Source organism: Pseudoliparis swirei, chromosome 15 (assembly GCF_029220125.1).
Source record: "Pseudoliparis swirei isolate HS2019 ecotype Mariana Trench chromosome 15, NWPU_hadal_v1, whole genome shotgun sequence".
Classification (NCBI taxonomy): domain Eukaryota; kingdom Metazoa; phylum Chordata; class Actinopteri; order Perciformes; family Liparidae; genus Pseudoliparis; species Pseudoliparis swirei.
The window spans coordinates 826370-850388 of record NC_079402.1 but is presented as its reverse complement, the minus strand read 5'-3'; the positions used below and the strand labels follow the sequence as shown (position 1 = coordinate 850388).

The following is a 24019-nucleotide window of genomic DNA, read 5'->3' as shown; positions in this document are numbered from 1 at the left end:
GCTAACGTAACACTAACGGCTAACGTAGCGCTAACGTGATGATGTCATTGTTTTTATTTTGTACTGTTCGTTCCAGGTTCAGTAGGAGGGGTCTGTTACCGTGGCGGTGGCGGTGGTAGTGGCAGCAGTGGCAGCGGTGCCACACCGGCATCAAACCGGTCCTACGAGAGCCTGAAGGCGGTGCCAGCTCCACCGCGGCGCAGCGACAGCTACGCAGCCATCAGGAACCACGACAGACCCAACTCCTGGTCCAGCCTGGAGCACGGCCGCTCACTGCGGTGAGTAGCATCGGTCCAATCCGGTGACTCTCAATTGTCTTCCAATGATGAACCCAGATGCGGCAATTTGAATGGTGATGAGGATTTCGGTATGAACTACTTCACGTACCGGTTCAGTCTAAACACCGTATTATATTATTCTATCGTTTATGAACGAAGTGTATGGTAGGTGTTGTTTTTTAAAACAAGACTCCAGAGGTCCGTACATGTATTTATTAGGGCTGTGAAACGATTACAAATTTTAATCGGGTTAATCACAGGTTTCTGTGGATTAATCATGATTAATCACATATTACCGATATTCTCGGTATATTTTGTGAGAACATAGAGATTTATGACAAAAGACGGATATATACATTTATACATTCTTCTATACAATGGTGCTGCAACTCAGCAGTTATTTAGCAGTTTTCTTCCATATGGAACATTAATACATCTTCATCCTAAACAGAATGTTTAACCCTCCTGTTACCTTCGGGTCAATTTAACCCCATTCAATGTTTAATGTCGGTGTTCTTTGGGGTCAATTTGACCCCAGGCTGTTTTTCACTGTGTCAAACATATCAGAAATATCAACTTTTTTATTTATTTAAAGGGCTATTTAGGTAGTCAACAAACAAACATAAAGTACCTCACACTTAAACTTGGGAAGCAATATTAATTCTAATAATTTTCTGGAGGTTTTAATTGCTGGGGTCAAATTGACCCCGAGGGTAAAATATGTGAGTAAATGTAAAGGTAACAGGAGGTTAAACAGAACATGTTTCTCTTGTTTGTCAACCATTAACTCCACCATGATACATCTAAAGGCCTCTAGTCTTCCTCTAGCAGCTGCTGAGGCAGACTGACTGTGTGGGTTTTCTTCATGAACTGGGCCGTGATGAAAGGGACGGCGGGGACACCGCTGCAAAGCTGAAACCTCACCGGCCCGGACACGGGGACAGATTGACAAGTGACTTTTGTTTTGCTCGGTCCCGATGCGCGCGCACGGAGCTCTGTGGCGCGCGAGACGGAGATCGATAAGTGTTAACGCAACGCGAAGAGACAGAAATGACATGCTGCTGTGGAGATACGATCAACAACAGACGTTTGGTTTAATAAAAGAACAAAGACGTGCTCTAGAGAACATGTCGGGGGGGGCGGGCCAATCTCTTTAATGTCATGCGATCTACCGACACTACGCCGCGATCGACTGGCAGGTCGCGATCGACGTGTTGAGACCCTGATCTACAGGAAGTAAAAGTCGTAACAAGGTTTCCGGAGGTGAACCTGCGGAAGGATCATTACCGATGAACAGACCGTCTGCATGAGAGCGGACAGAGTTCAGATTGAAGTGGTGGATTGGAAGCTCATTTTGCAAGTGACTTTTTTTTCGTCCCGACGACCAACAACAGACGGATTGGAAGCTCATTCTGCGCATGCGTTAAATGCGTTAAAAAACATAACTAGTTAAACCTGTAATTGAATTAACTGAGTTAACGCGTTATTTTTCACAGCACTCGTATTTATTTCAAATGCAATATGTTACCCTCTGGTATACGATGTGGTTTAGTATGCTGTGATACAATATAACACTGTGCAACATGCTACGCTACGATACAATGCTAAATGTTGTGCTATTGTACAGTGAAAAAACAATATGATACGATATATCACGATATGCTGATTATATATCACGATATGCTGATGATATGATATATATCACGATATGCTGATGATACGATATATATCACGATATGCTGATGATACGATATATCACGATATGCTGATTATATATCACGATATGCTGATGATATGATATATATCACGATATGCTGATGATACGATATATATCACGATATGCTGATGATACGATATGCTGATGCTATGATATATATCACGATATGCTGATGATACGATATATATCACGATATGCTGATGATACGATATATCTCGATATGCTGATGATATATATCACGATATGCTGATGATACCATATATATTACGATATGCTGATGATATGATATATATCACGATATGCTGATGATATGATTTATATCACGATATGCTGATGATATATATCACGATATGCTGATGATACGATATATATCACGATATGCTAATGGTATGTATCACGATATGCTGATGATATGATATATATCACGATATGCTGATGATATGTATCACGATATGCTGATGATATGATATATATCACGATATGCTGATGATATGATATATATCACGATATGCTGATGATACGATATATATCACGATATGCTGATGATACCATATATATCACGATATGCTGATGATATGTATCACGATATGCTGATGATATGATATATATCACGATATGCTGATGATACCATATATATCACGATATGCTGATGATATGATTTATATCACGATATGCTGATGATATACAGGACTGTCTCAGAAAATTAGAATATTGTGATAAAGTTCTTTATTTTCTGTAATGCAATTAAAAAAACAAAAATGTCATGCATTCTGGATTCATTACAAATCAACTGAAATATTGCAAGCCTTTTATTCTTTTAATATTTAATAATTTTTTAATTGCATTACAGAAAATAAAGAACTTTATCACAATATTCTAATTTTCTGAGACAGTCCTGTATATCACGATATGCTGATGATATGATATATATCACGATATGCTGATGATACAATATATATCACAATATGCTGATGATATGATATATATCACGATATGCTGATGATACAATATATATCACAATATGCTGATGATTTGATATATATCACGATATGCTGATGATACAATATATATCACGATATGCTGATGATACCATATATATCACGATATGCTGATGATACAATATATATCACGATATGCTGATGATACAATATATATCACGATATGCTGATGATATGATATATATCACGATATGTTGATGATATGATATACAGGACTGTCTCAGAAAATTAGAATATTGTGATAAAGTTCTTTATTTTCTGTAATGCAATAAAAAAAATATTAAAAGAATAAAAGGCTTGCAATATTTCAGTTGATTTGTAATGAATCCAGAATGCATGACATTTTTGGTTTTTTAATTGCATTACAGAAAATAAAGAACTTTATCACAATATTCTAATTTTCTGAGACAGTCCTGTATATCAAGATATGCTGATGATACAATATATATCACGATATGCTGATGATATGATATATATCACGATATGCTGATGATATATATCACGATATGCTGATGATATGATATATATCACGATATGCTGATGATATATATCACGATATGCTGATGATATGATATATATCACCATATGCTGATGATATGATATATATCAGGATATGCTGATGATACTATATATATCACGATATGCTGATGATATGATATATATCACGATATGCTGATGATATGATATATATCACGATATGCTGATGATATATATCACGATATGCTGATGATATATATATCACGATATCAGTCCATCGCGGACTTTTTTTTGCCTTACTGCGCTCAGGGTTTGTCATAGGCGTTTGGGAAAACGGCTTAGGCGCGCGCCCAAATTTTCTCTATGCAGGAAAAACCCTGGATATGCTGATGATATATATCACGATATGCTGATGATATGATATATATCACAATATGCTGATGATATGATAGATCAAGACGATGTGCTACAGTGCAGTGCGCTGTGCTATGAAATAATATAAGAGACACAATATTCTACAACAGTCTGCAATAACGTTGAATGCTATTACAATAGAATGTGCTATGTTTGTTGAAATGAACACAAATCAAATGCTATGTAATGTTCTTGTTACTCAGGTCTCTGCAGAAAGGTTCCTGGCATCACTCCAGTGGCCCCGTGGCCTCAAGTGCAGGTACATCACCTCATTATACTCATTGTGACCAAATAGAACCAAAGAAAAGAACCCCAAGTTTATCAATAGAGGACAAGTCAATATTTCAAAAACAATGCTGTGCAACAGGAAATATCTCTATAATATGTCTATAATATGTATATAAAATCTCTATAATATGTCTATATGTCTATAATATGTCTATATGTTTATAATATGTATATAATATGTCTATAATATGTATATAATATCTCTATAATATCTCTATAATATGTCTATATCTCTATAATATCTCTATAATATGTCTATATTTCTATAATATCTCTATAATATGTCTATATGTCTATAATATGTATATAATATGGCTATAATATCTCTATAATATCTCTATAATATGTCTATATTTCTATAATATCTCTATAATATGTCTATATGTCTATAATATGTCTATAATATGTATATAATATCTCTATATGTCTATAATATGTCTATAATATGTCTATAATATGTCTATATGTCTATATGTCTATAATATGTCTATATGTCTATAATATGTCTATATGTCTATAATACGTCTATATGTCTATAATACGTCTATAATATCTCTATACTATGTCTATGAGCATTACTTATAAGCACTATCAGCGGTCCTCATGCTCTGGCATCATGACATCATGTCTGTGCTCCAGCTAAAGGCTCGTTCGGCGCTGAGGGCCAGCTCCACACCGTGGTGGAGAAGAGTCCAGAGAGCAGCCCCACCACCAGGCCCCGGCAGGGCGGAGGCCCCCCCCTGGCCCCGGCCCCTACCGGCCCCATCCCTCAGCCTGGCCGGCTCGTGGGCCCCGCCCCCCAGCTTGAGCCCCACGACGCACCGATGCCCAGCGCCAGCCCCGGGCCGGGCTCCTTGGGGGGGGACCGGGCCCTGGCCGAGGAGGGCGGCCGCCAGCAGCCGGGCGCCGGAGGGAGGGAGGGAGGAGCACCGGAGAGGCGGAGGGATAGAAGGATGTCGGCTCCAGAAAACGGATCCCAAAACAATCTCTCCTCTTCACTCTACCAGTACTCCTCTTCCTCAGCACAGCTCAGGCCTCAAGCACACGAAGCACACAGGTGATGAAGATACTTCAACCAACTGCTGTATTCTGAGTCCATCCCTGAAGTTGGAGTCTGTTCCCAGAGTGATATTCTTTCCTTTGATGCTACGTCTGTGTCCTACACCGTCTGGTTCCAGCATGAACTCTTCTCTTTCCTCAGAACGCACCAGGAAGAGTTTGGACTCTCAACTCAACACGTGAAAACTGACGGGGAGGAATCAGAGGACCAGACCGGATCCCGGAGGCCTCCAAACCACCAGGGACCTCACAGTCAGAGCCTCCAAGGGTCCCACGCTCACACCGGCCACGTGCTCCAGGAACAGAACCAGGACGCCTCCTCCCAGAGGAGAGAGCCCGGCACAGCGGTCCGGTCCAGAGGAGACGGGAGCAGGTACACGGGATGATGTCTGACATGTTTAAATCATTTCTGGTTGTGAGGTCGGGCCGCTGCACAACAACATCAGAATAACTGAGTGAAGTCAGTGGATGAGTTCGTCCATGAGTCTTCAATCCAGAGGCGTGAAGGTGGTCTGCGTCCGGCTCAGTGGAGTCTCTGTGGTCTAGAGTCTCTGTGGTTTAGAGTCTCTGTGGTTTAGAGTCTCTGTGGTTTAGAGTCTCTGTGGTTTAGAGTCTCTGTGGTTTAGAGTCTCTTTGGCTTAGAGTCTCTGTGGTTTAGAGTCTCTGTGGTCTAGAGTCTCTGTGGTTTAGAGTCTCTTTGGCTTAGAGTCTCTGTGGTTTAGAGTCTCTGTGGTCTAGAGTCTCTGTGGTCTAGAGTCTCTGTGGTCTAGAGTCTCTGTGGTTTAGAGTCTCTGTGGTCTAGAGTCTCTGTGGTCTAGAGTCTCTGTGGTCTAGAGTCTCTGTGGTCTAGAGTCTCTGTGGCTTAGAGTCTCTGTGGTCTAGAGTCTCTGTGGTCTAGAGTCTCTGTGGTCTAGAGTCTCTTTGGCTTAGAGTCTCTGTGGTTTAGAGTCTCTGTGGTCTAGAGTCTCTGTGGTCTAGAGTCTCTGTGGTTTAGAGTCTCTGTGGTCTAGAGTCTCTGTGGTCTAGAGTCTCTGTGGTCTAGAGTCTCTGTGGTTTAGAGTCTCTTTGGCTTAGAGTCTCTGTGGTCTAGAGTCTCTGTGGTTTAGAGTCTCTGTGGTTTAGAGTCTCTGTGGTTTAGAGTCTCTTTGGCTTAGAGTCTCTGTGGTTTAGAGTCTCTGTGGTCTAGAGTCTCTGTGGTCTAGAGTCTCTGTGGTCTAGAGTCTCTGTGGTTTAGAGTCTCTGTGGCTTAGAGTCTCTGTGGTTTAGAGTCTCTTTGGCTTAGAGTCTCTGTGGTCTAGAGTCTCTGTGGTTTAGAGTCTCTGTGGTTTAGAGTCTCTGTGGTCTAGAGTCTCTGTGGTCTAGAGTCTCTGTGGTTTAGAGTCTCTTTGGCTTAGAGTCTCTGTGGTTTAGAGTCTCTGTGGTTTAGAGTCTCTGTGGTTTAGAGTCTCTTTGGCTTAGAGTCTCTGTGGTCTAGAGTCTCTGTGGTTTAGAGTCTCTGTGGTTTAGAGTCTCTGTGGTCTAGAGTCTCTGTGGTCTAGAGTCTCTGTGGTCTAGAGTCTCTGTGGTTTAGAGTCTATTTGGCTTAGAGTCTCTTTGGCTTAGAGTCTCTGTGGTTTAGAGTCTCTTTGGCTTAGAGTCTCTGTGGTCTAGAGTCTCTGTGGTTTAGAGTCTCTGTGGTTTAGAGTCTCTGTGGTCTAGAGTCTCTGTGGTCTAGAGTCTCTGTGGTTTAGAGTCTCTTTGGCTTAGAGTCTCTGTGGTTTAGAGTCTCTGTGGCTTAGAGTCTCTGTGGTTTAGAGTCTCTGTGGTTTAGAGTCTCTGTGGTCTAGAGTCTCTGTGGTCTAGAGTCTCTGTGGTCTAGAGTCTCTGTGGTTTAGAGTCTCTGTGGCTTAGAGTCTGTGGTTTAGAGTCTCTGTGGTTTAGAGTCTCTGTGGTTTAGAGTCTCTGTGGTTTAGAGTCTCTGTGGTTTAGAGTCTCTGTGGCTTAGAGTCTCTGTGGTCTAGAGTCTCTGTGGTTTAGAGTCTCTGTGGTTTAGAGTCTCTGTGGCTTAGAGTCTCTGTTGTTTAGAGTCTCTGTGGTTTAGAGTCTCTGTGGTTTAGAGTCTCTGTGGCTTAGAGTCTCTGTGGTTTAGAGTCTCTGTGGTTTAGAGTCTCTGTGGCTTTGGTATTGGTTCTTGTTGGGTTACACAACACTGTCCCCCCCCCCCCCCCCTCAGGTCAACGGACCAGGCCAGCGTTCATGCAGAGCCGATGGCGTCCTCCAGGCTGGCCCAGGGACAAGCTCCTCCCACCCAGGGACCCGCTCAGCCTCATCCCCGTCACCTCAGTGACTCGGCGGCTCTGCAGCACCGGGACCACCGGGAGCCGCCACTGACCCGTCTGGAGATCGCCAGCCCCCACAGCGACGGCAGCCAGGAACCGGTCCGCAGCCTCTCGGTCCTGGAAAAGGTCGGTTGCTTCGAGCGTCGGGAGCGAAGCGGCAAGCAGCGCAGCCACAGCGCCGCCTCGGACCCGGCCGGCCACGCCCGGGTAACTGAGCCGGTCCGGTTGTGTGAATCATGAACCGTCATCTGCACCGTTGTAGTCGCCGCTCAACAGAACAATACCAGAAAGTCTTGATCCTGCTCCTGATCTGAATCTTCTGGTCCTGACTCAGGAGGCGGAGGCCGGCCGGAGCTCCCCGTGTGGAGCCCAGGACCTCAGGATCATGCTGGAGAGAAGCAACAGCCGGACCAAGGCCCACCGGACCACGAGCCACCGGGGGGGCAGCAGCCAGCTCATGACACACAGGTACCGGGTTCAGGGTCACTTCAAGCGTCTCTCCATGGATTCTGTGCATGTCTTGTTTTGCCTGCGTTACACATGTGTTAGACATTGTGTCTGGAGTCCTTCCAGTTGAGTCATATTAACTAGACTCCCCGTCCGTGTGGTGTTCAGGGCCCCGGGAGATCCCAGTTCAGCTCTCCAGAGGAGCCGGAGCACCTTCCACTTGGACGAGTCCAGGGAGGACGAATTCAGGAAAGACTTTCCTCGGACACAGGACATCCAGGAGAGGTTGGGCTCCATGCGGGACTCGTCCCTCAACAGGTCAGTCTACCACCAGGTCAGAGTCCTCTAGGTCAGAGTCCTCTAGGTCAGAGTCCTCCACCAGGTCAGAGTCCTCTCACAGAGTCCTCTAACAGGCCAGAGTCCTCCAATAGTTTAGAGTCCAAGTCAAAGTCTTCCATCAGAACAGAGTCTTCTAACAGACTAGAGTCCTTTAGCAGGTCGGAGTCCTCTCACAGAGTCCTCTCACAGAGTCCTCTCACAGAGTCCTCTCACAGAGTCCTCTAACAGAGTCCTCTAACAGAGTCCTCTAACAGAGTCCTCTCACAGAGTCCTCTAACAGAGTCCTCTAACAGAGTCCTCTCACAGAGTCCTCTCACAGAGTCCTCTCACAGAGTCCTCTAACAGAGTCCTCTCACAGAGTCCTCTCACAGAGTCCTTTAACAGAGTCCTCTAACAGAGTCCTCTCACAGAGTCCTCTCACAGAGTCCTTTAACAGAGTCCTCTCACAGAGTCCTCTCACAGAGTCCTCTCACAGAGTCCTTTAACAGAGTCCTCTAACAGAGTCCTCTCACAGAGTCCTCTCACAGAGTCCTCTCACAGAGTCCTCTAACAGAGTCCTCTCACAGAGTCCTCTCACAGAGTCCTCTCACAGAGTCCTTTAACAGAGTCCTCTCACAGAGTCCTCTAACAGAGTCCTCTCACAGAGTCCTCTAACAGAGTCCTCTCACAGAGTCCTCTCACAGAGTCCTCTCACAGAGTCCTCTCACAGAGTCCTCTCACAGAGTCCTTTAACAGAGTCCTCTAACAGAGTCCTCTCACAGAGTCCTCTCACAGAGTCCTCTCACAGAGTCCTCTCACAGAGTCCTTTAACAGAGTCCTCCCACAGAGTCCTTTAACAGAGTCCTCTCACAGAGTCCTCTCACAGAGTCCTCTCACAGAGTCCTTTAACAGAGTCCTCTCACAGAGTCCTCTCACAGAGTCCTCTCACAGAGTCCTCTCACAGAGTCCTTTAACAGAGTCCTCTCACAGAGTCCTCTCACAGAGTCCTCTCACAGAGTCCTCTAACAGAGTCCTCTAACAGAGTCCTCTCACAGAGTCCTCTAACAGAGTCCTCTAACAGAGTCCTCTCACAGAGTCCTCTAACAGAGTCCTCTCACAGAGTCCTCTCACAGAGTCCTTTAACAGAGTCCTCTCACAGAGTCCTCTAACAGAGTCCTTTAACAGAGTCCTCTAACAGAGTCCTCTCACAGAGTCCTTTAACAGAGTCCTCTCACAGAGTCCTCTCACAGAGTCCTTTAACAGAGTCCTCTAACAGAGTCCTCTCACAGAGTCCTTTAACAGAGTCCTCTCACAGAGTCCTCTCACAGAGTCCTTTAACAGAGTCCTCTAACAGAGTCCTCTCACAGAGTCCTTTAACAGAGTCCTCTCACAGAGTCCTCTCACAGAGTCCTCTCACAGAGTCCTTTAACAGAGTCCTCCCACAGAGTCCTCTCACAGAGTCCTCTCACAGAGTCCTCTAACAGAGTCCTCTCACAGAGTCCTCTCACAGAGTCCTCTAACAGAGTCCTCTAACAGAGTCCTCTCACAGAGTCCTTTAACAGAGTCCTCTCACAGAGTCCTTTAACAGAGTCCTCTCACAGAGTCCTCTCACAGAGTCCTCTAACAGAGTCCTCTCACAGAGTCCTCTAACAGAGTCCTCTCACAGAGTCCTCTAACAGAGTCCTCTCACAGAGTCCTCTAACAGAGTCCTCTCACAGAGTCCTTTAACAGAGTCCTCTCACAGAGTCCTTTAACAGAGTCCTCTCACAGAGTCCTTTAACAGAGTCCTCTCACAGAGTCCTCTCACAGAGTCCTCTCACAGAGTCCTTTAACAGAGTCCTCTCACAGAGTCCTCTCACAGAGTCCTCTAACAGAGTCCTCTCACAGAGTCCTCTCACAGAGTCCTTTAACAGAGTCCTCTCACAGAGTCCTCTCACAGAGTCCTTTAACAGAGTCCTCTCACAGAGTCCTCTCACAGAGTCCTCTCACAGAGTCCTCTCACAGAGTCCTCTCACAGAGTCCTCTAACAGAGTCCTCTCACAGAGTCCTCTCACAGAGTCCTCTCACAGAGTCCTTTAACAGAGTCCTCTCACAGAGTCCTCTCACAGAGTCCTCTCACAGAGTCCTCTCACAGAGTCCTCTCACAGAGTCCTCTCACAGAGTCCTCTCACAGAGTCCTCTCACAGAGTCCTCTCACAGAGTCCTCTCACAGAGTCCTCTCACAGAGTCCTCTCACAGACCTGGGCCTTGAGTTTCCCGGAGCCCTCCTGATAATGGAACCGTTTCTCTTCACAGATCTTACAGGGACTCTGTGAAAGACGCCCAGTCCAAGGTCCTGCGGTCCACCTCCTTCAGAAGGAGAGACCTCGGCTCCTCCATCAGCCCTTCTGCTCCGGCACCTCCTTCTCGCTTGACCTCCTCCAGCGACCTCCAGACTCCAGCTGGCTCCGCCCTGTACCGGTCCCTGGAGAAGAGAGGCCCAAAGACCATGCCCAAGCCACAGGGCGTGGTCATCACGCCGCCGGTCTCCCTTCACACCCCGAAGGAGCGCCACATGGTCAGCCCGGAGGCCCGGGGCCCGAGTCCCCCGGCCCTCCCCAGGGTCCCGCCGGTCGGACCCCCTCTGACGCGTATCTGTGGCCGCAGGCGTCTGACGGTGGACCAGAAGAAGAGATCCTTCTCGGAGCCGGAGAACATGAACGAGGTCGGAGTTACCGATGCAGAGACCGCTGCCCTCTTCAGGCGTGGAGGAGGTACTTCACCCTTCACACCTCACACACTCAAGAGAATTTGGTACTACGGCACAAATACACACAACCACATAGCGTAATGAAAACTCAATTCAGTTCTGTCAGCGTGGAGCCGACCTAAACCCGCTCCGTACTGCTCGCGCTGGTGTTGCTTCATGTCAGTTTGAATGAAATGAACCCATTTAACTTCATCTCAGTGTTGGTAGGATAAGGCTGGGTCTGGACCAGAGGACACGGAATGCACCGGTAGCATGAGCATTAGCATGAAGACTTAAGTACCAAAGCTACCATCAAAGGCTACGTAATATGTATTTTGTCTCCCAAGCGTCTTCAGACCGGCTGCCAGTGTTTTATTTGTGTTGTCTGCTTCGTGTCGGGACGCATCGACTCACTCGAGAGGCGTGGCTTATATTATATTCAAACGGTAGCGTAGAAAAATGTTTTTCTTTAAAGTAGGTTGGCTAAGAAGAAGATCTTCTTGGAGCGTGACTCCCTGAGGAGAAGCCGGGCGTTGGGCAGTGAGTGTTGTGATGGTTGGAGTCTGATTTCTGACCTTTGACCCCCATCTCCCCGTCTGCCAGAGACCAGCGTGGCGGACCGGAGGAAGATGTTCGAGCTCGTGGCGAGCCGCTTCGGGGGCGGAGCTCTGCAGAACGCCACGTCACGGCCCGACTTGAGGCAGCTGCAGCACGACGCGCTGGCCGAGTACATGGAGAGGAAGAGGAGCGTGAGGAGGGACGGGGGAGGAAGGAGGAGGGGACCAAGGCCCCGGAGCGCCTACCTACAGCAGGAAGACGACAACTTTACAGGTGAGGGAGGGAGAGGGAGGAAGGGAGGTAGAGAGGGAGGGAGGGAGGGAGAAGTATGAGTGAGGGGTTTGATGGGTAATGCAAATATTGAAGTGATAGATTGAGTTTCAAGTTTCAAGTTTCAAGTTTCAAGTTTTTATTGTCACATCCCCTTTTATACAAGTATAATCGGTTCGTGAAATTCTTATGTGCAAAACACCCGACAGCAGTAGCAGACTAAAAAAAGAATAAGAATGAGAATAAACTATACAATATCCACACAAAAAAAAGAAGAAAGTATTAACAATATATATATAAAACAATGTAATAGAATATACATCATGGCAATATATATATATAAAACAATGTAATAAAATATACACTTTTTTGAGACTATATATATATATATATGTATATACATACAATATATATATACAATATATATATATATAAACAATGTAATAAAATATACACCATGGCCATAGATATTCACAGAATATGTTCTGGTGTGTAGTGTTAATGAGGGTCTCAGTCCTTGTTCAGCAGCCTGATGGCCTGACTGAAGAAGCTGTCCTCAGTCTGTTTGTGCGGCACTTGATACTGCGGTATCGCCTGCCTGACGGTAGAAGGGTGAACAGTTTGTGGCCGGGTGGTTATTGTCTTCATCATCCGTTTGGCCCTGGCCACGCACCGCTTGGTGTATATGTCCAGGATGGAGGAAGCTCACCTCCAACGATGTACTGTGCCGACCGCACCACCCTCTGTAGTGCCCTACGCTCCAGGGCGGTGCAGTTCCCGTACCAGACGGTGATGCAACCTGTCAGAACACTCTCGATGGTACTGGTGTAGAATGTTCTGAGGATGCGGGGAGCCATGTTGAATTTCCTCAGTCGCCTAAGGAAATACAGGCGTTGTTGGGCCCTTTTCACCACGTGAGTGGTGTGCGTGGTCCATGTGAGGTCCTCGGAGATGTGCACGCCGAGGAACTTGAAGCTGCTGACCTCTCTACTGCAACTCCGTCTATGGAGATGGGCGTGTGCTCTCCTCTCCGCTTCCTGTAGTCCACGATCAGCTCCTTGGTCTTCTTGACGTTGAGGACGAGGCTGTTCTCCTGGCACCACTGTACCAGTGATCCAACCTCCTCCCTATAGGCTGTCTCGTCGTCGTCGGTAATCAGCCCCAACACTGTTGTGTCGTCAGCAAACTTGATGATGACGTTGGAGCTGTGCATGGCCGTGCAGTCGTGGGTGTGGATCCATTCTTTCCTTTTGTCCCTCCCCCCTCTCTCTCTCTCTCCCTCCCTCCCTCCCCCCTCTCTCTCTCCCTCCCTCTCTCCCCTCCCCTCTCCTCTCCCTCTCCCCCTCTCCTCCTCTCTCCCCCTCCCCCCCCCTCCCTCTCTCTCTCTCTCTCCCTCCCTCCCTCTCTCCTCCTCTTCCTCCTCCTCTCTCTCCCTCTCTCCTCCAGTCCTCCCTGGAACAATAGATTAATCTCTTCTCCTCCCTCTCTTTGTCCATCCCATTTGTCTCTCCCTCCCTCCCCCCTCTCTCTCTCTCTCCCTCCCTCCCTCCCCCCTCTCTCTCTCCCTCCCTCCCCCCTCCCTCAGACCCCCTCAGCCTCTCCTCCAGCCTGCTCTCCCTCCAGGACTCAGATGGTCTCTCCTCCTCTGTGGGGAGGCGTCTCCTCTCCCCCCTCCCTCCTCCTGGAGGAGACCAGAGGAGCCTCCAGTCCCTGGTCCTCCTGGACAGGAGGTCCCTTCAGAGGGCTCCGGACCACCAGCCTCCTGGGTACCCTAAACCACCTAAACACATCTATTTATATATTTATATTCACCAGACGATGAACTTGTAAAATGAATTATTACAATAACTTGATTAACTCCCAGGGCTCCGCCTCCTGAGCCCGAGGCCCGGACAGTGCAGCAGATCCACTGTGAAGCGGGGCTCAGCAGAGACCTGGTCCTGGACCCCCTACAGCCGGCCTCGGGGCCTCCGGTCCACCTGGCCCCGTGTCTGCAGCTCAACGGGGCGGCTCGGGGCTCCGGGAGGTCGCCGTCCAGCCAGGATCTCCTGGGGGGAACCGAGGAGACCCAGACGAGTCGTCCACAGCAGCGCTCACACTCCTCCCCCTGCGAGGAGAGCCAGGTACCAGACATACGGGCTAAATATAGCTATATGCTTTTTATATTGATGATATGATACAGAAATTAAATGATCGGGATTTGAAAATGAGTTTAATGTGATTTAGGTGGTACCTGGTAGTTTGAGTTTAGTAGGAGTCTCCCCCTGGTGGCCAGGAGAGAGAATGCAGCTTTAACACATGAAGCATAGACTTCTATACAACCAGAGGAGGCGCCCCCTGGTGGTCAGGAGAGAGAATGCAGCTCTAACACATGAAGCATAGACTTCTATACAACCAGAGGAGTCGCCCCCTGGTGGTCAGGAGAGAGAATGCAGCTTTAACACATGAAGCATAGACTTCTATACAACCAGAGGAGTCACCCCCTAGTGGTCAGGAGAGAGAATGCAGCTTTAACACATGAAGCATATACTTCTATACAACCAGAGGAGTCGCCCCCTGGTGGTCAGGAGAGAGAATGCAGCTTTAACACATGAAGCATCGACTTCTATACAACCAGAGGAGTCACCCCCTGGTGGTCAGGAGAGAGAATGCAGCTTTAACACATGAAGCATCGACTTCTATACAACCAGAGGAGTCGCCCCCTGGTGGTCAGGAGAGATAATGTAGCTTTAACACATGAAGCATCGACTTCTATACAACCAGAGGAGTCACCCCCTGGTGGTCAGGAGAGAGAATGCAGCTTTAACACATGAAGCATAGACTTCTATACAACCAGAGGAGTCGCCCCCTGTTGGTCAGGAGAGAGAATGCAGCTTTAACACATGACGCATAGACTTCTATACAACCAGAGGAGTCGCCCCCTGGAGAATGCAGCTCTCAGGCACTTCCCCAGGTTTCTTCCTCATACAACATGAGTCCATATGAGAAGAGGAACTCTCTTCCTATAAGGCCGACCTGTGTCTGTGTTCCAGGACGTCCCTCCAGGTGGCGTTGAGATGTTTGGGGTCTTCGTCTCTGAAGCTGGACGTCGCTCTCTGGTGGCCGAGGACAGGTACGTCACACCTCCGTTCAGGCTGTCGGTTCAAATCCCCAAGCAGCTTTTCTCCAGAGGAAGAGGAGGAGGAAGCACGGTTAGAAAGGAGGCAAGGGAGTTCAGAGGATAGGAGAGAAAGAAGGAGAGGTTGAGAGGAGTGAAAGAGTCCAATGGGAGGAGAGGAGGCGAGGAACAAGGAGAGGAGTCAAAGAAGGGAGGGACTGAGGAATGTCAGGAAGCAGAGAAGTACAGAACAATCAACAGAACACAGACTCCTCTTCTCTCAAGATGAAGGTCAGAGGTCACTTCAGGAATGCTGTGAGCATGTTGACTCAGATCTGTCGGGATAACCAGGACCCTGAATGCACCACGACCGTGACCTTGAACACCACTGGGTGAGGAACAGTCACATCTAAAACAGGACGTATGGGACACGATCTGTGATCAACTACATGGAACTTCATGTTGTTGTTGTTGTCGTCCATTTGACAAACAACCAGGCGGTTAGTCTTAAAGGATCCTCTTGGGACAGAACCGCCTCCTCCATGATCCACAAAGATTAAAGCGATACCACATTCATGATCTCAAATATCGTTCTCTGTGTCATCGTTGTTCTTTATTTTATAAAACTGTCAGATGTTGTTGTTTTTGTCTGAAGTAGTTCTTTAGTTAAATGAAATGTTCTTTATCTTTATCTGTCCTGCCGACAGTCTGGAGCCGTTCCAGCCTGCAGGACCTTCAGGTGAGCATCTCAAACCCGACCCGTCCTCATGGTCCATGTTTACTTTTATTGACCAGACACAGAGTGATTCATGACGCATGAGGCCACAACGTAAATGAAATGTTATGTTCGGTGTCAAACGGTCCTCATCCGGGGGTCTCCGGTCACTCGTTGTCCATGGACTCATATATGGTTCTGACCCCAGACTTAGGCCTCGTCGACACACCTGTGACCCGCAGGGAGCGGCCGAGGACCAGCGAGCGCCAGCGGGCCCTCAGCACGTCCATGCTGGCGGCCTCCGTGGGCCTGCCCTGCCCCCTCTCGCCCCCTGGAGGCAGCACTGGGTGGCACGCTGCCGAGAGGCTGAGCCAGGCCAACCTAGACGCCATCACCTTCCCCGGCACCCCGCGACCCGGCACAGGTGACGGCGTGGGCGGTAACACCGAAACTCTGGTGACGGACCGACCAACGAGACGCAGTGTGAGCGAGCCCATCTCCCCAGAAGACCTCGCCAAGCACCCGTCCAGAGAGAGAGCCTCTAGTTTAGAGATCACAACGCGGTATTCTGCGGAAGACGTGTTGAAACTAGTTTTGCCAGAGACGCCAGCACAATGGCAGCGTGCATCCCCACCGGGCCGGGAGGCCGGCAGGAGCACGGCGGCGTCTCCTCCCCCTTCATCCCATCCGTCCATCCCTCAGCACCGGTCGTCTCTGAGGATCTCTGAGTCGAGTTTCTTGGTCTCCGTTGACCAGCCACTCGACTCCTGCGTAGGCCTGTCGCTGGAGGACTATGATGAAGTCTTCCTCCAAAGCCCTCTGCCAATCCAAGAGACAAGCATCTTGGAGGACTTCCCTCCTCCCCCTTCTCCTCCTGCTTCTCCTCCTCTTCCTTCTCCTCCTCCTCGCGAGTCGGAGCAGGAAGTTGCTGTTGGAAGGTGTGTTTTACTACTTTTATAATTTTTTTATTGAAATATAATCATTATGGACCTTTTTTTAATGTACTGGCTCTTTCTCTTTTTACGTTCCACTGTTCTCTTCTCTGTATTCAGTCCGAGCACGGAGGTCTCAACCCCCTCCAACAAGAGGTCAACCCTCCACTCCCCTCCAAGGTCTCGTTCCGATGTCCATCCTTCGCCTGTGCCCGTTCTCCTTCCTTCCATGAAGTCACAGCTCTCCACCATAGCCTCCATCACCATCCCTACCACAACCATAGCCTCCATCACCATCCCTACCACAACCATAGCCTCCATCACCATCCCTACTACAACCATAGCCTCCATCACCATCCCTACCACAACCATAGCCTCCATCACCATCCCTACCACAACCATAGCCTCCATCACCATCCCTACCACAACCATAGCCTCCATCACCATCCCTACCACAACCATAGCCTCCATCACCATCCCTACTACAACCATAGCCTCCATCACCATCCCTACCACAACCATAGCCTCCATCACCATCCCTACTACAACCATAGCCTCCATCACCATCCCTACCACAACCAAGGACACCCTAGGTCTTGAGTACCAGCCCCTACCCAAGAGGGAAAAGACACCTGAAGAGTTACGAGTGGAGGCGCTGGCCCGGCAGCTGGTGGGTACCTGGTGTCACAAGTTGATTTGAAAAGGGTGGCTGTACCTAGTCCTGACTACCTTTGTTTTAGTACCTAGTCCTCACTACCTTTGTGTTAGTACATAGTCCTGACTACCTTTGTTTTAGTACCTAGTCCTCACTACCTTTGTGTTAGTACATAGTCCTGACTACCTTTGTTTTAGTACCTAGTCCTGACTACCTTTGTGGTAGTACCTAGTCCTGACTACCTTTGTGGTAGTACTTAGTCCTGACTACCTTTGTGGTAGTACTTAGTCCTGACTACCTTTGTGTTAGTACCTAGTCCTGACTACCTTTGTGGTAGTACTTAGTCCTGACTACCTTTGTGGTAGTACCTAGTCCTGACTACCTTTGTGTTAGTACCTAGTCCTGACTACCTTTGTGGTAGTACTTAGTCCTGACTACCTTTGTGGTAGTACTTAGTCCTGACTACCTTTGTGTTAGTACCTAGTCCTGACTACCTTTGTGGTAGTACTTAGTCCTGACTACCTTTGTCGTAGTACCTAGTCCTAACTCTACCTTTGTGGTAGTACCTAGTCCTGACTCTACCTTTGTGGTAGTACCTAGTCCTGACTCTACCTTTGTGGTAGTACTTAGTCCTGACTACCTTTGTGGTAGTACCTAGTCCTGACTCTACCTTTGTTTTAGTACCTAGCCCTGACTACCTTTGTGGTAGTACTTAGTCCTGACTACCTTTGTGTTAGTACCTAGTCCTGACTACCTTTGTTTTAGTACCTAGTCCTGACTACCTTTGTGGTAGTACCTAGTCCTGACTACCTTTGTTTTAGTACCTAGTCCTGACTACCTTTGTGGTAGTACTTAGTCCTGACTACCTTTGTTTTAGTACCTAGTCCTGACTACCTTTGTGGTAGTACCTAGTCCTGACTACCTTTGTTTTAGTACCTAGTCCTGACTACCTTTGTGTTCGTACCTAGTCCTGACTACCTTTGTGGTAGTACCTAGTCCTGACTCTACCTTTGTGGTAGTACCTAGTCCTGACTACCTTTGTTTTAGGACCTAGTCCTGACTACCTTTGTTTTAGTACTTAGTCCTGACTCTACCTTTGTTTTAGTATCTTGTCCTGACTACCTTTGTTTTAGTACCTAGTCCTGACTACCTTTGTGGTAGTACCTAGTCCTGACTACCTTTGTTTTAGTACCTAGTCCTGACTACCTTTGTGGTAGTACTTAGTCTTGACTACCTTTGTGTTAGTACCTAGTCCTGACTACCTTTGTGGTAGTACCTAGTCCTGACTCTACCTTTGTGGTTGTACTTAGTCCTGACTACCTTTGTGTTAGTACCTAGTCCTGACTACCTTTGTGGTAGTACCTAGTCCTGACTACCTTTGTGGTAGTACTTAGTCTTGACTACCTTTGTGGTCGTACTTAGTCCTGACTACCTTTGTGGTAGTACCTAGTCCTGACTACCTTTGTGGTAGTACTTAGTCTTGACTACCTTTGTGGTCGTACTTAGTCCTGACTACCTTTGTGTTAGTACCTAGTCCTGACTACCTTTGTGGTAGTACTTAGTCCTGACTACCTTTGTGGTAGTACTTAGTCCTGACTACCTTTGTGTTAGTACCTAGTCCTGACTACCTTTGTGGTAGTACCTAGTCCTAACTCTACCTTTGTGGTAGTACCTAGTCCTGACTCTACCTTTGTGGTAGTACCTAGTCCTGACTCTACCTTTGTGGTAGTACCTAGTCCTGACTACCTTTGTGTTAGTACTTAGTCCTGACTACCTTTGTGGTAGTACCTAGTCCTGACTACCTTTGTTTTAGTACCTAGTCCTGACTACCTTTGTGGTAGTACTTAGTCCTGACTACCTTTGTGGTAGTACCTAGTCCTGACTACCTTTGTTTTAGTACCTAGTCCTGACTACCTTTGTGGTAGTACCTAGTCCTGACTACCTTTGTTTTAGTACCTAGTCCTGACTACCTTTGTGGTAGTACTTAGTCCTGACTACCTTTGTGGTAGTACTTAGTCCTGACTACCTTTGTTTTAGTACCTAGTCCTGACTACCTTTGTGGTAGTACCTAGTCCTGACTACCTTTGTTTTAGTACCTAGTCCTGACTACCTTTGTGTTAGTACTTAGTCCTGACTACCTTTGTGTTCATACCTAGTCCTGACTACCTTTGTGGTAGTACCTAGTCCTGACTACCTTTGTGGTAGTACCTAGTCCTGACTCTACCTTTGTGGTAGTACCTAGTCCTGACTACCTTTGTGGTAGTACCTAGTCCTGACTACCTTTGTTTTAGTACCTAGTCCTGACTACCTTTGTGGTAGTACCTAGTCCTGACTACCTTTGTGGTAGTACTTAGTCCTGACTACCTTTGTTTTAGTACCTAGTCCTGACTACCTTTGTTTTAGTACCTAGTCCTGACTACCTTTGTGGTAGTACCTAGTCCTGACTACCTTTGTTTTAGTACCTAGTCCTGACTACCTTTGTTTTAGTACCTAGTCCTGACTACCTTTGTGGTAGTACTTACTCCTGACTACCTTTGTGGTAGTACTTAGTCCTGACTACCTTTGTGGTAGTACTTAGTCCTGACTACCTTTGTGTTAGTACCTAGTCCTGACTACCTTTGTGGTAGTACTTAGTCCTGACTACCTTTGTGTTAGTACCTAGTCCTGACTACCTTTGTGTTAGTACCTAGTCCTGACTACCTTTGTGGTAGTATCTTGTCCTGACTACCTTTGTGGTAGTACCTAGTTCTGACTACCTTTGTCGTAGTATCTTGTCCTGACTCTACCTTTGTGGTAGTACCTAGTCCTGACTCTACCTTTGTGGTAGTACCTAGTCCTGACTACCTTTGTGGTAGTACCTAGTTCTGACTACCTTTGTCGTAGTATCTTGTCCTGACTCTACCTTTGTGGTAGTACTTAGTCCTGACTACCTTTGTGGTAGTACCTAGTTCTGACTACCTTTGTGGTAGTACCTAGTCCTGACTACCTTTGTTTTAGTACCTAGTCCTGACTACCTTTGTGGTAGTACTTAGTCCTGACTACCTTTGTGGTAGTACCTAGTCCTGACTACCTTTGTTTTAGTACCTAGTCCTGACTACCTTTGTGGTAGTACCTAGTCCTGACTACCTTTGTGGTAGTACTTAGTCCTGACTACCTTTGTGTTAGTACCTAGTCCTGACTACCTTTGTGTTAGTACCTAGTCCTGACTACCTTTGTGGTAGTATCTTGTCCTGACTACCTTTGTGGTAGTACCTAGTTCTGACTACCTTTGTCGTAGTACCTTGTCCTGACTCTACCTTTGTGGTAGTACCTAGTCCTGACTCTACCTTTGTGGTAGTACCTAGTCCTGACTACCTTTGTGGTAGTACCTAGTTCTGACTACCTTTGTCGTAGTATCTTGTCCTGACTCTACCTTTGTGGTAGTACTTAGTCCTGACTACCTTTGTGGTAGTACCTAGTTCTGACTACCTTTGTCGTAGTATCTTGTCCTGACTACCTTTGTGGTAGTACCTAGTCCTGACTCTACCTTTGTGGTAGTACCTAGTGCTGACTACCTTTGTGGTAGTACTTAGTCCTGACTACCTTTGTGGTAGTACCTAGTCCTGACTCTACCTTTGTGGTAGTACCTAGACCTGACTACCTTTGTCATAGTACCTAGTCCTGACTCTTTCTTTTTCATCGTATCCAGGTGTTGCAGGACAGCTCTCTGCTCCCCCTCCTGGAAACCTGGGGCAGTAAATCCACTGTGGAGCTGATGGAGGAGATCTTTCCAAACAGCAGACTGGTTGGGCAATCACCAAGGCAATGCAGGGGCAGTAGGCCATTTGAGTACAGGTAATTCTGACTTTGAATATTCTTCAACATTTCCTGTAAGATACGAAGAGATTTAATGTCAACAAAACACTCCTCGTTATCTGTGAATACTCTCTTTATTTCATTGACGTCTCAGGAGTTCTTGCTCCTGCTTTATCATTGATGGTTTGTTTGTGATGTAGATAAGAAGAATTCCCCAACTCCCCATGACATCTCTGATGATTACTCCTGCCGTCATTCCCTCCCCGTTAGTACAAACAACAGAGACATGCAGGACGGTGGATTTACAGTCAGTGAATCACAACCAGCGACTTCATAGACTGAGTTAACCGCTGGAGGAGGATCACTGCTGAACTAGTTCATGTAACACAAGGAGAACGACCTTCATGTCGAGTGTGTTTAGACCAAAATTGCAGAAAGTGACCGAAGGATAAGATCATCGGATTGGGAAAAGGACTTCCTGTAAACCGACATCAGTCATTATCTGTGTTCCTGTCACAAGCCTCTGGGGTCCTGCACGGGGGCCTTGAATGTGTTTGTTGGTGAACATGAAGCTCAGAGAAGGAATGTGTCCTCACTGACACAAAGGCACCAGCATCACTGTCGTGGCCTCATTTCTCACATTGATCTAGTGCCATCCAGTCAGTAGAAGGAGGTGGTGCTTTAGCGTTCACCTTTGATCTCGGTTAGTCAAATTCTACAGTTTTGCTTTATGTGACGTTGAGTTGGATGCAGTTTATTTTAGAGTTCTTCAGTTGGAGCAAATATGTTGTAGCTAGTGTCCTCTCACTTCCAGGAACTGAAATCAAGCACACTGTTGGTTCACTTCAATCAGACATGGGGATGACAAAGTCAATCTAGATAGTCTTGTGGCTTTGTGGCCCGGTCATGATTCAGGTCATACATCAGGTTCAAGCTCGGGTGAAGGACGATGACGTCACTCTGAACCGACCGGGGGAACAGACCACCAGCGCTATTTGAAGTGCTGGAGGTCTGGAAGCGGGACAGGAGAGACCGGACCAACCTGATCCGGTGTGTGGAGAGTGAGTCCAGCCACAGTGACGGTTTCATTCAACTCCACAGCTGGATCAGAGAAGAACTTTGGATTCATAGAACCAATCAAAAGCAGCGTAGTGGCCACTGGGTGAAGGTTTAGTGGTCGGAGGACGGATGAGACGCGTTTCTTTATTCTTACCAGAGCAGATGAACGTTTGTTCTTTCTCTCGATTCCATCCTGATCCATCATTGGCAGGTGGAGATGAGGCGGAACATTGCTGACACCTAGCGGCCAGAGTTGGTATAACAGGATGAACTTAACCTACAATAATAGACTCCTCCGTATCTCACTGCCTTCCTTATATTAATTTCTTCATTCACTGAATATTTAAAGGTTTAAAAGTATGAAGTGTTGTGAGTGTAGAGGCGGTACTGTATGAAGGAAGTCAAACTCTAAACTATATGAAATAGTAAATAGCGTAAACAATGTCAACTTCTCTCCATTTGTTTGTATGTCACTCTTTCCGGTTATCTTACTCATCTTCTGAAACACGAGGAAGACAGATCTTGAGAAACGTGATAACTGATAAATAATGTGGTTCCTCCAAGGATCCAAGATGGCGTCGGGGATCCTGACCAGAGTCCAGCGACGGATCTGGATGAGGAAGAGAAAGACCTCCGCACCAGGAAGGTAATCCCAAGGGACTTCGACTGAAAGTGTTTACTTTGTCATGAATATGGATGATAATGTCGCTAACGTGAGCGTGTTCACCAGGTGGAGCTGTGCGAGGCTCTGCGGCGCAGCGTGGCGGCTCTGCGGCGCGAGAAGGAGGCGCTGAGCGAGGAGCAGCGAGGTCACCAGGAGCTGGCGGCCGGCGTCCAGAGCCTCGTGCAGGAGCGCCTGAAGGCCAGCGAGAGGGACAAGTACGCCGGCTCCATCGGTACGTCTGGCGCCATCGACACGCCGGAGCTGCGACGGGGCTCTGGGGCGTAGACCCAGACCGCGTAGACCCAGACCGCGTAGACCCAGACCGCGTAGACCCAGACCGCGTAGACCCAGACCGCGTAGACCCAGACCGCGTAGACCCAGACCGCGTAGACCCAGACCATGTAGACCCAGACCGCGTAGACCCAGACCGCCAGATGAGACCCAGACCATGAGACCCAGACCGTAGACCCAGACCGTGAGACCCAGACCGCGAGACCCAGACCGTGAGACCCAGACCGCGAGACCCAGACCGCGAGACCCAGACCGCGTAGACCCAGACCGCGAGACCCAGACCGTGTAGACCCAGACCGCGTGACCAGACCGTAGCCCAGACCGTGAGACCCAGACCGTGAGACCCAGACCATGTAGACCCAGACCGTGAGACCCAGACCGTGTAGACCCAGACCGCGTAGACCCAGACCATGTAGACCCAGACCGCGTAGACCCAGACCATGTAGACCCAGACCGTGTAGACCCAGACCGCGTAGACCCAGACCGCGTAGACCCAGACCGTGTAGACCCAGACCGTGTAGACCCAGACCGCGTAGACCCAGACCATGTAGACCCAGACCATGTAGACCCAGACCATGTGGACCCAGACCATGGACCCAGACCTGAGACCCAGACCATGTAGACCCAGACCATGTGGACCCAGACCGTGGACCCAGACCATGTAGACCCAGACCGTGTGAGACCCAGACATGGCCCAGACCCAGACCGCAGACCCAGACCGTGACCCAGACCGTGAGACCCAGACCATGTAGACCCAGACCATGTAGACCCAGACCATGTAGACCCAGACCATGTGGACCCAGACCGCATGAGACCCAGACCGTAGACCCAGACCATGTGGACCCAGACCGTGAGACCCAGACCGTGAGACCCAGACCGTAGACCCAGACCGTGAGACCCAGACCATGAGACCCAGACCATGTGGACCCAGACCATGTAGA

The 24019-nt window shown here is 47.9% G+C and overlaps 1 protein-coding gene across 5 annotated transcripts in view; it reads left to right on the top strand.

Annotated features, from left to right (window-relative positions):
* The window catches only part of shroom3 (shroom family member 3), a 55006-nt gene that overhangs the window by 27782 nt on the left and 3205 nt on the right, over positions 1 to 24019 (top strand). For 4 of the 5 annotated variants that reach the window (XM_056432024.1, XM_056432027.1, XM_056432026.1 and 1 more), the window contains 18 exons: positions 77 to 278; positions 4088 to 4143; positions 4812 to 5229; positions 5374 to 5604; positions 7444 to 7756; positions 7884 to 8017; positions 8165 to 8314; positions 10610 to 11067; positions 11646 to 11873; positions 13456 to 13636; positions 13735 to 13993; positions 14903 to 14982; positions 15675 to 15706; positions 15891 to 16620; positions 16735 to 17284; positions 20958 to 21103; positions 22688 to 22769; positions 22854 to 23019. In XM_056432024.1, coding sequence (XP_056287999.1) covers positions 77 to 278; positions 4088 to 4143; positions 4812 to 5229; positions 5374 to 5604; positions 7444 to 7756; positions 7884 to 8017; positions 8165 to 8314; positions 10610 to 11067; positions 11646 to 11873; positions 13456 to 13636; positions 13735 to 13993; positions 14903 to 14982; positions 15675 to 15706; positions 15891 to 16620; positions 16735 to 17284; positions 20958 to 21103; positions 22688 to 22769; positions 22854 to 23019 — 4416 coding nt within the window. The remainder of the gene's footprint in view (positions 1 to 76; positions 279 to 4087; positions 4144 to 4811; positions 5230 to 5373; positions 5605 to 7443; positions 7757 to 7883; positions 8018 to 8164; positions 8315 to 10609; positions 11068 to 11645; positions 11874 to 13455; positions 13637 to 13734; positions 13994 to 14902; positions 14983 to 15674; positions 15707 to 15890; positions 16621 to 16734; positions 17285 to 20957; positions 21104 to 22687; positions 22770 to 22853; positions 23020 to 24019) is intronic. The other variant, XM_056432025.1, reaches the window with a different exon arrangement.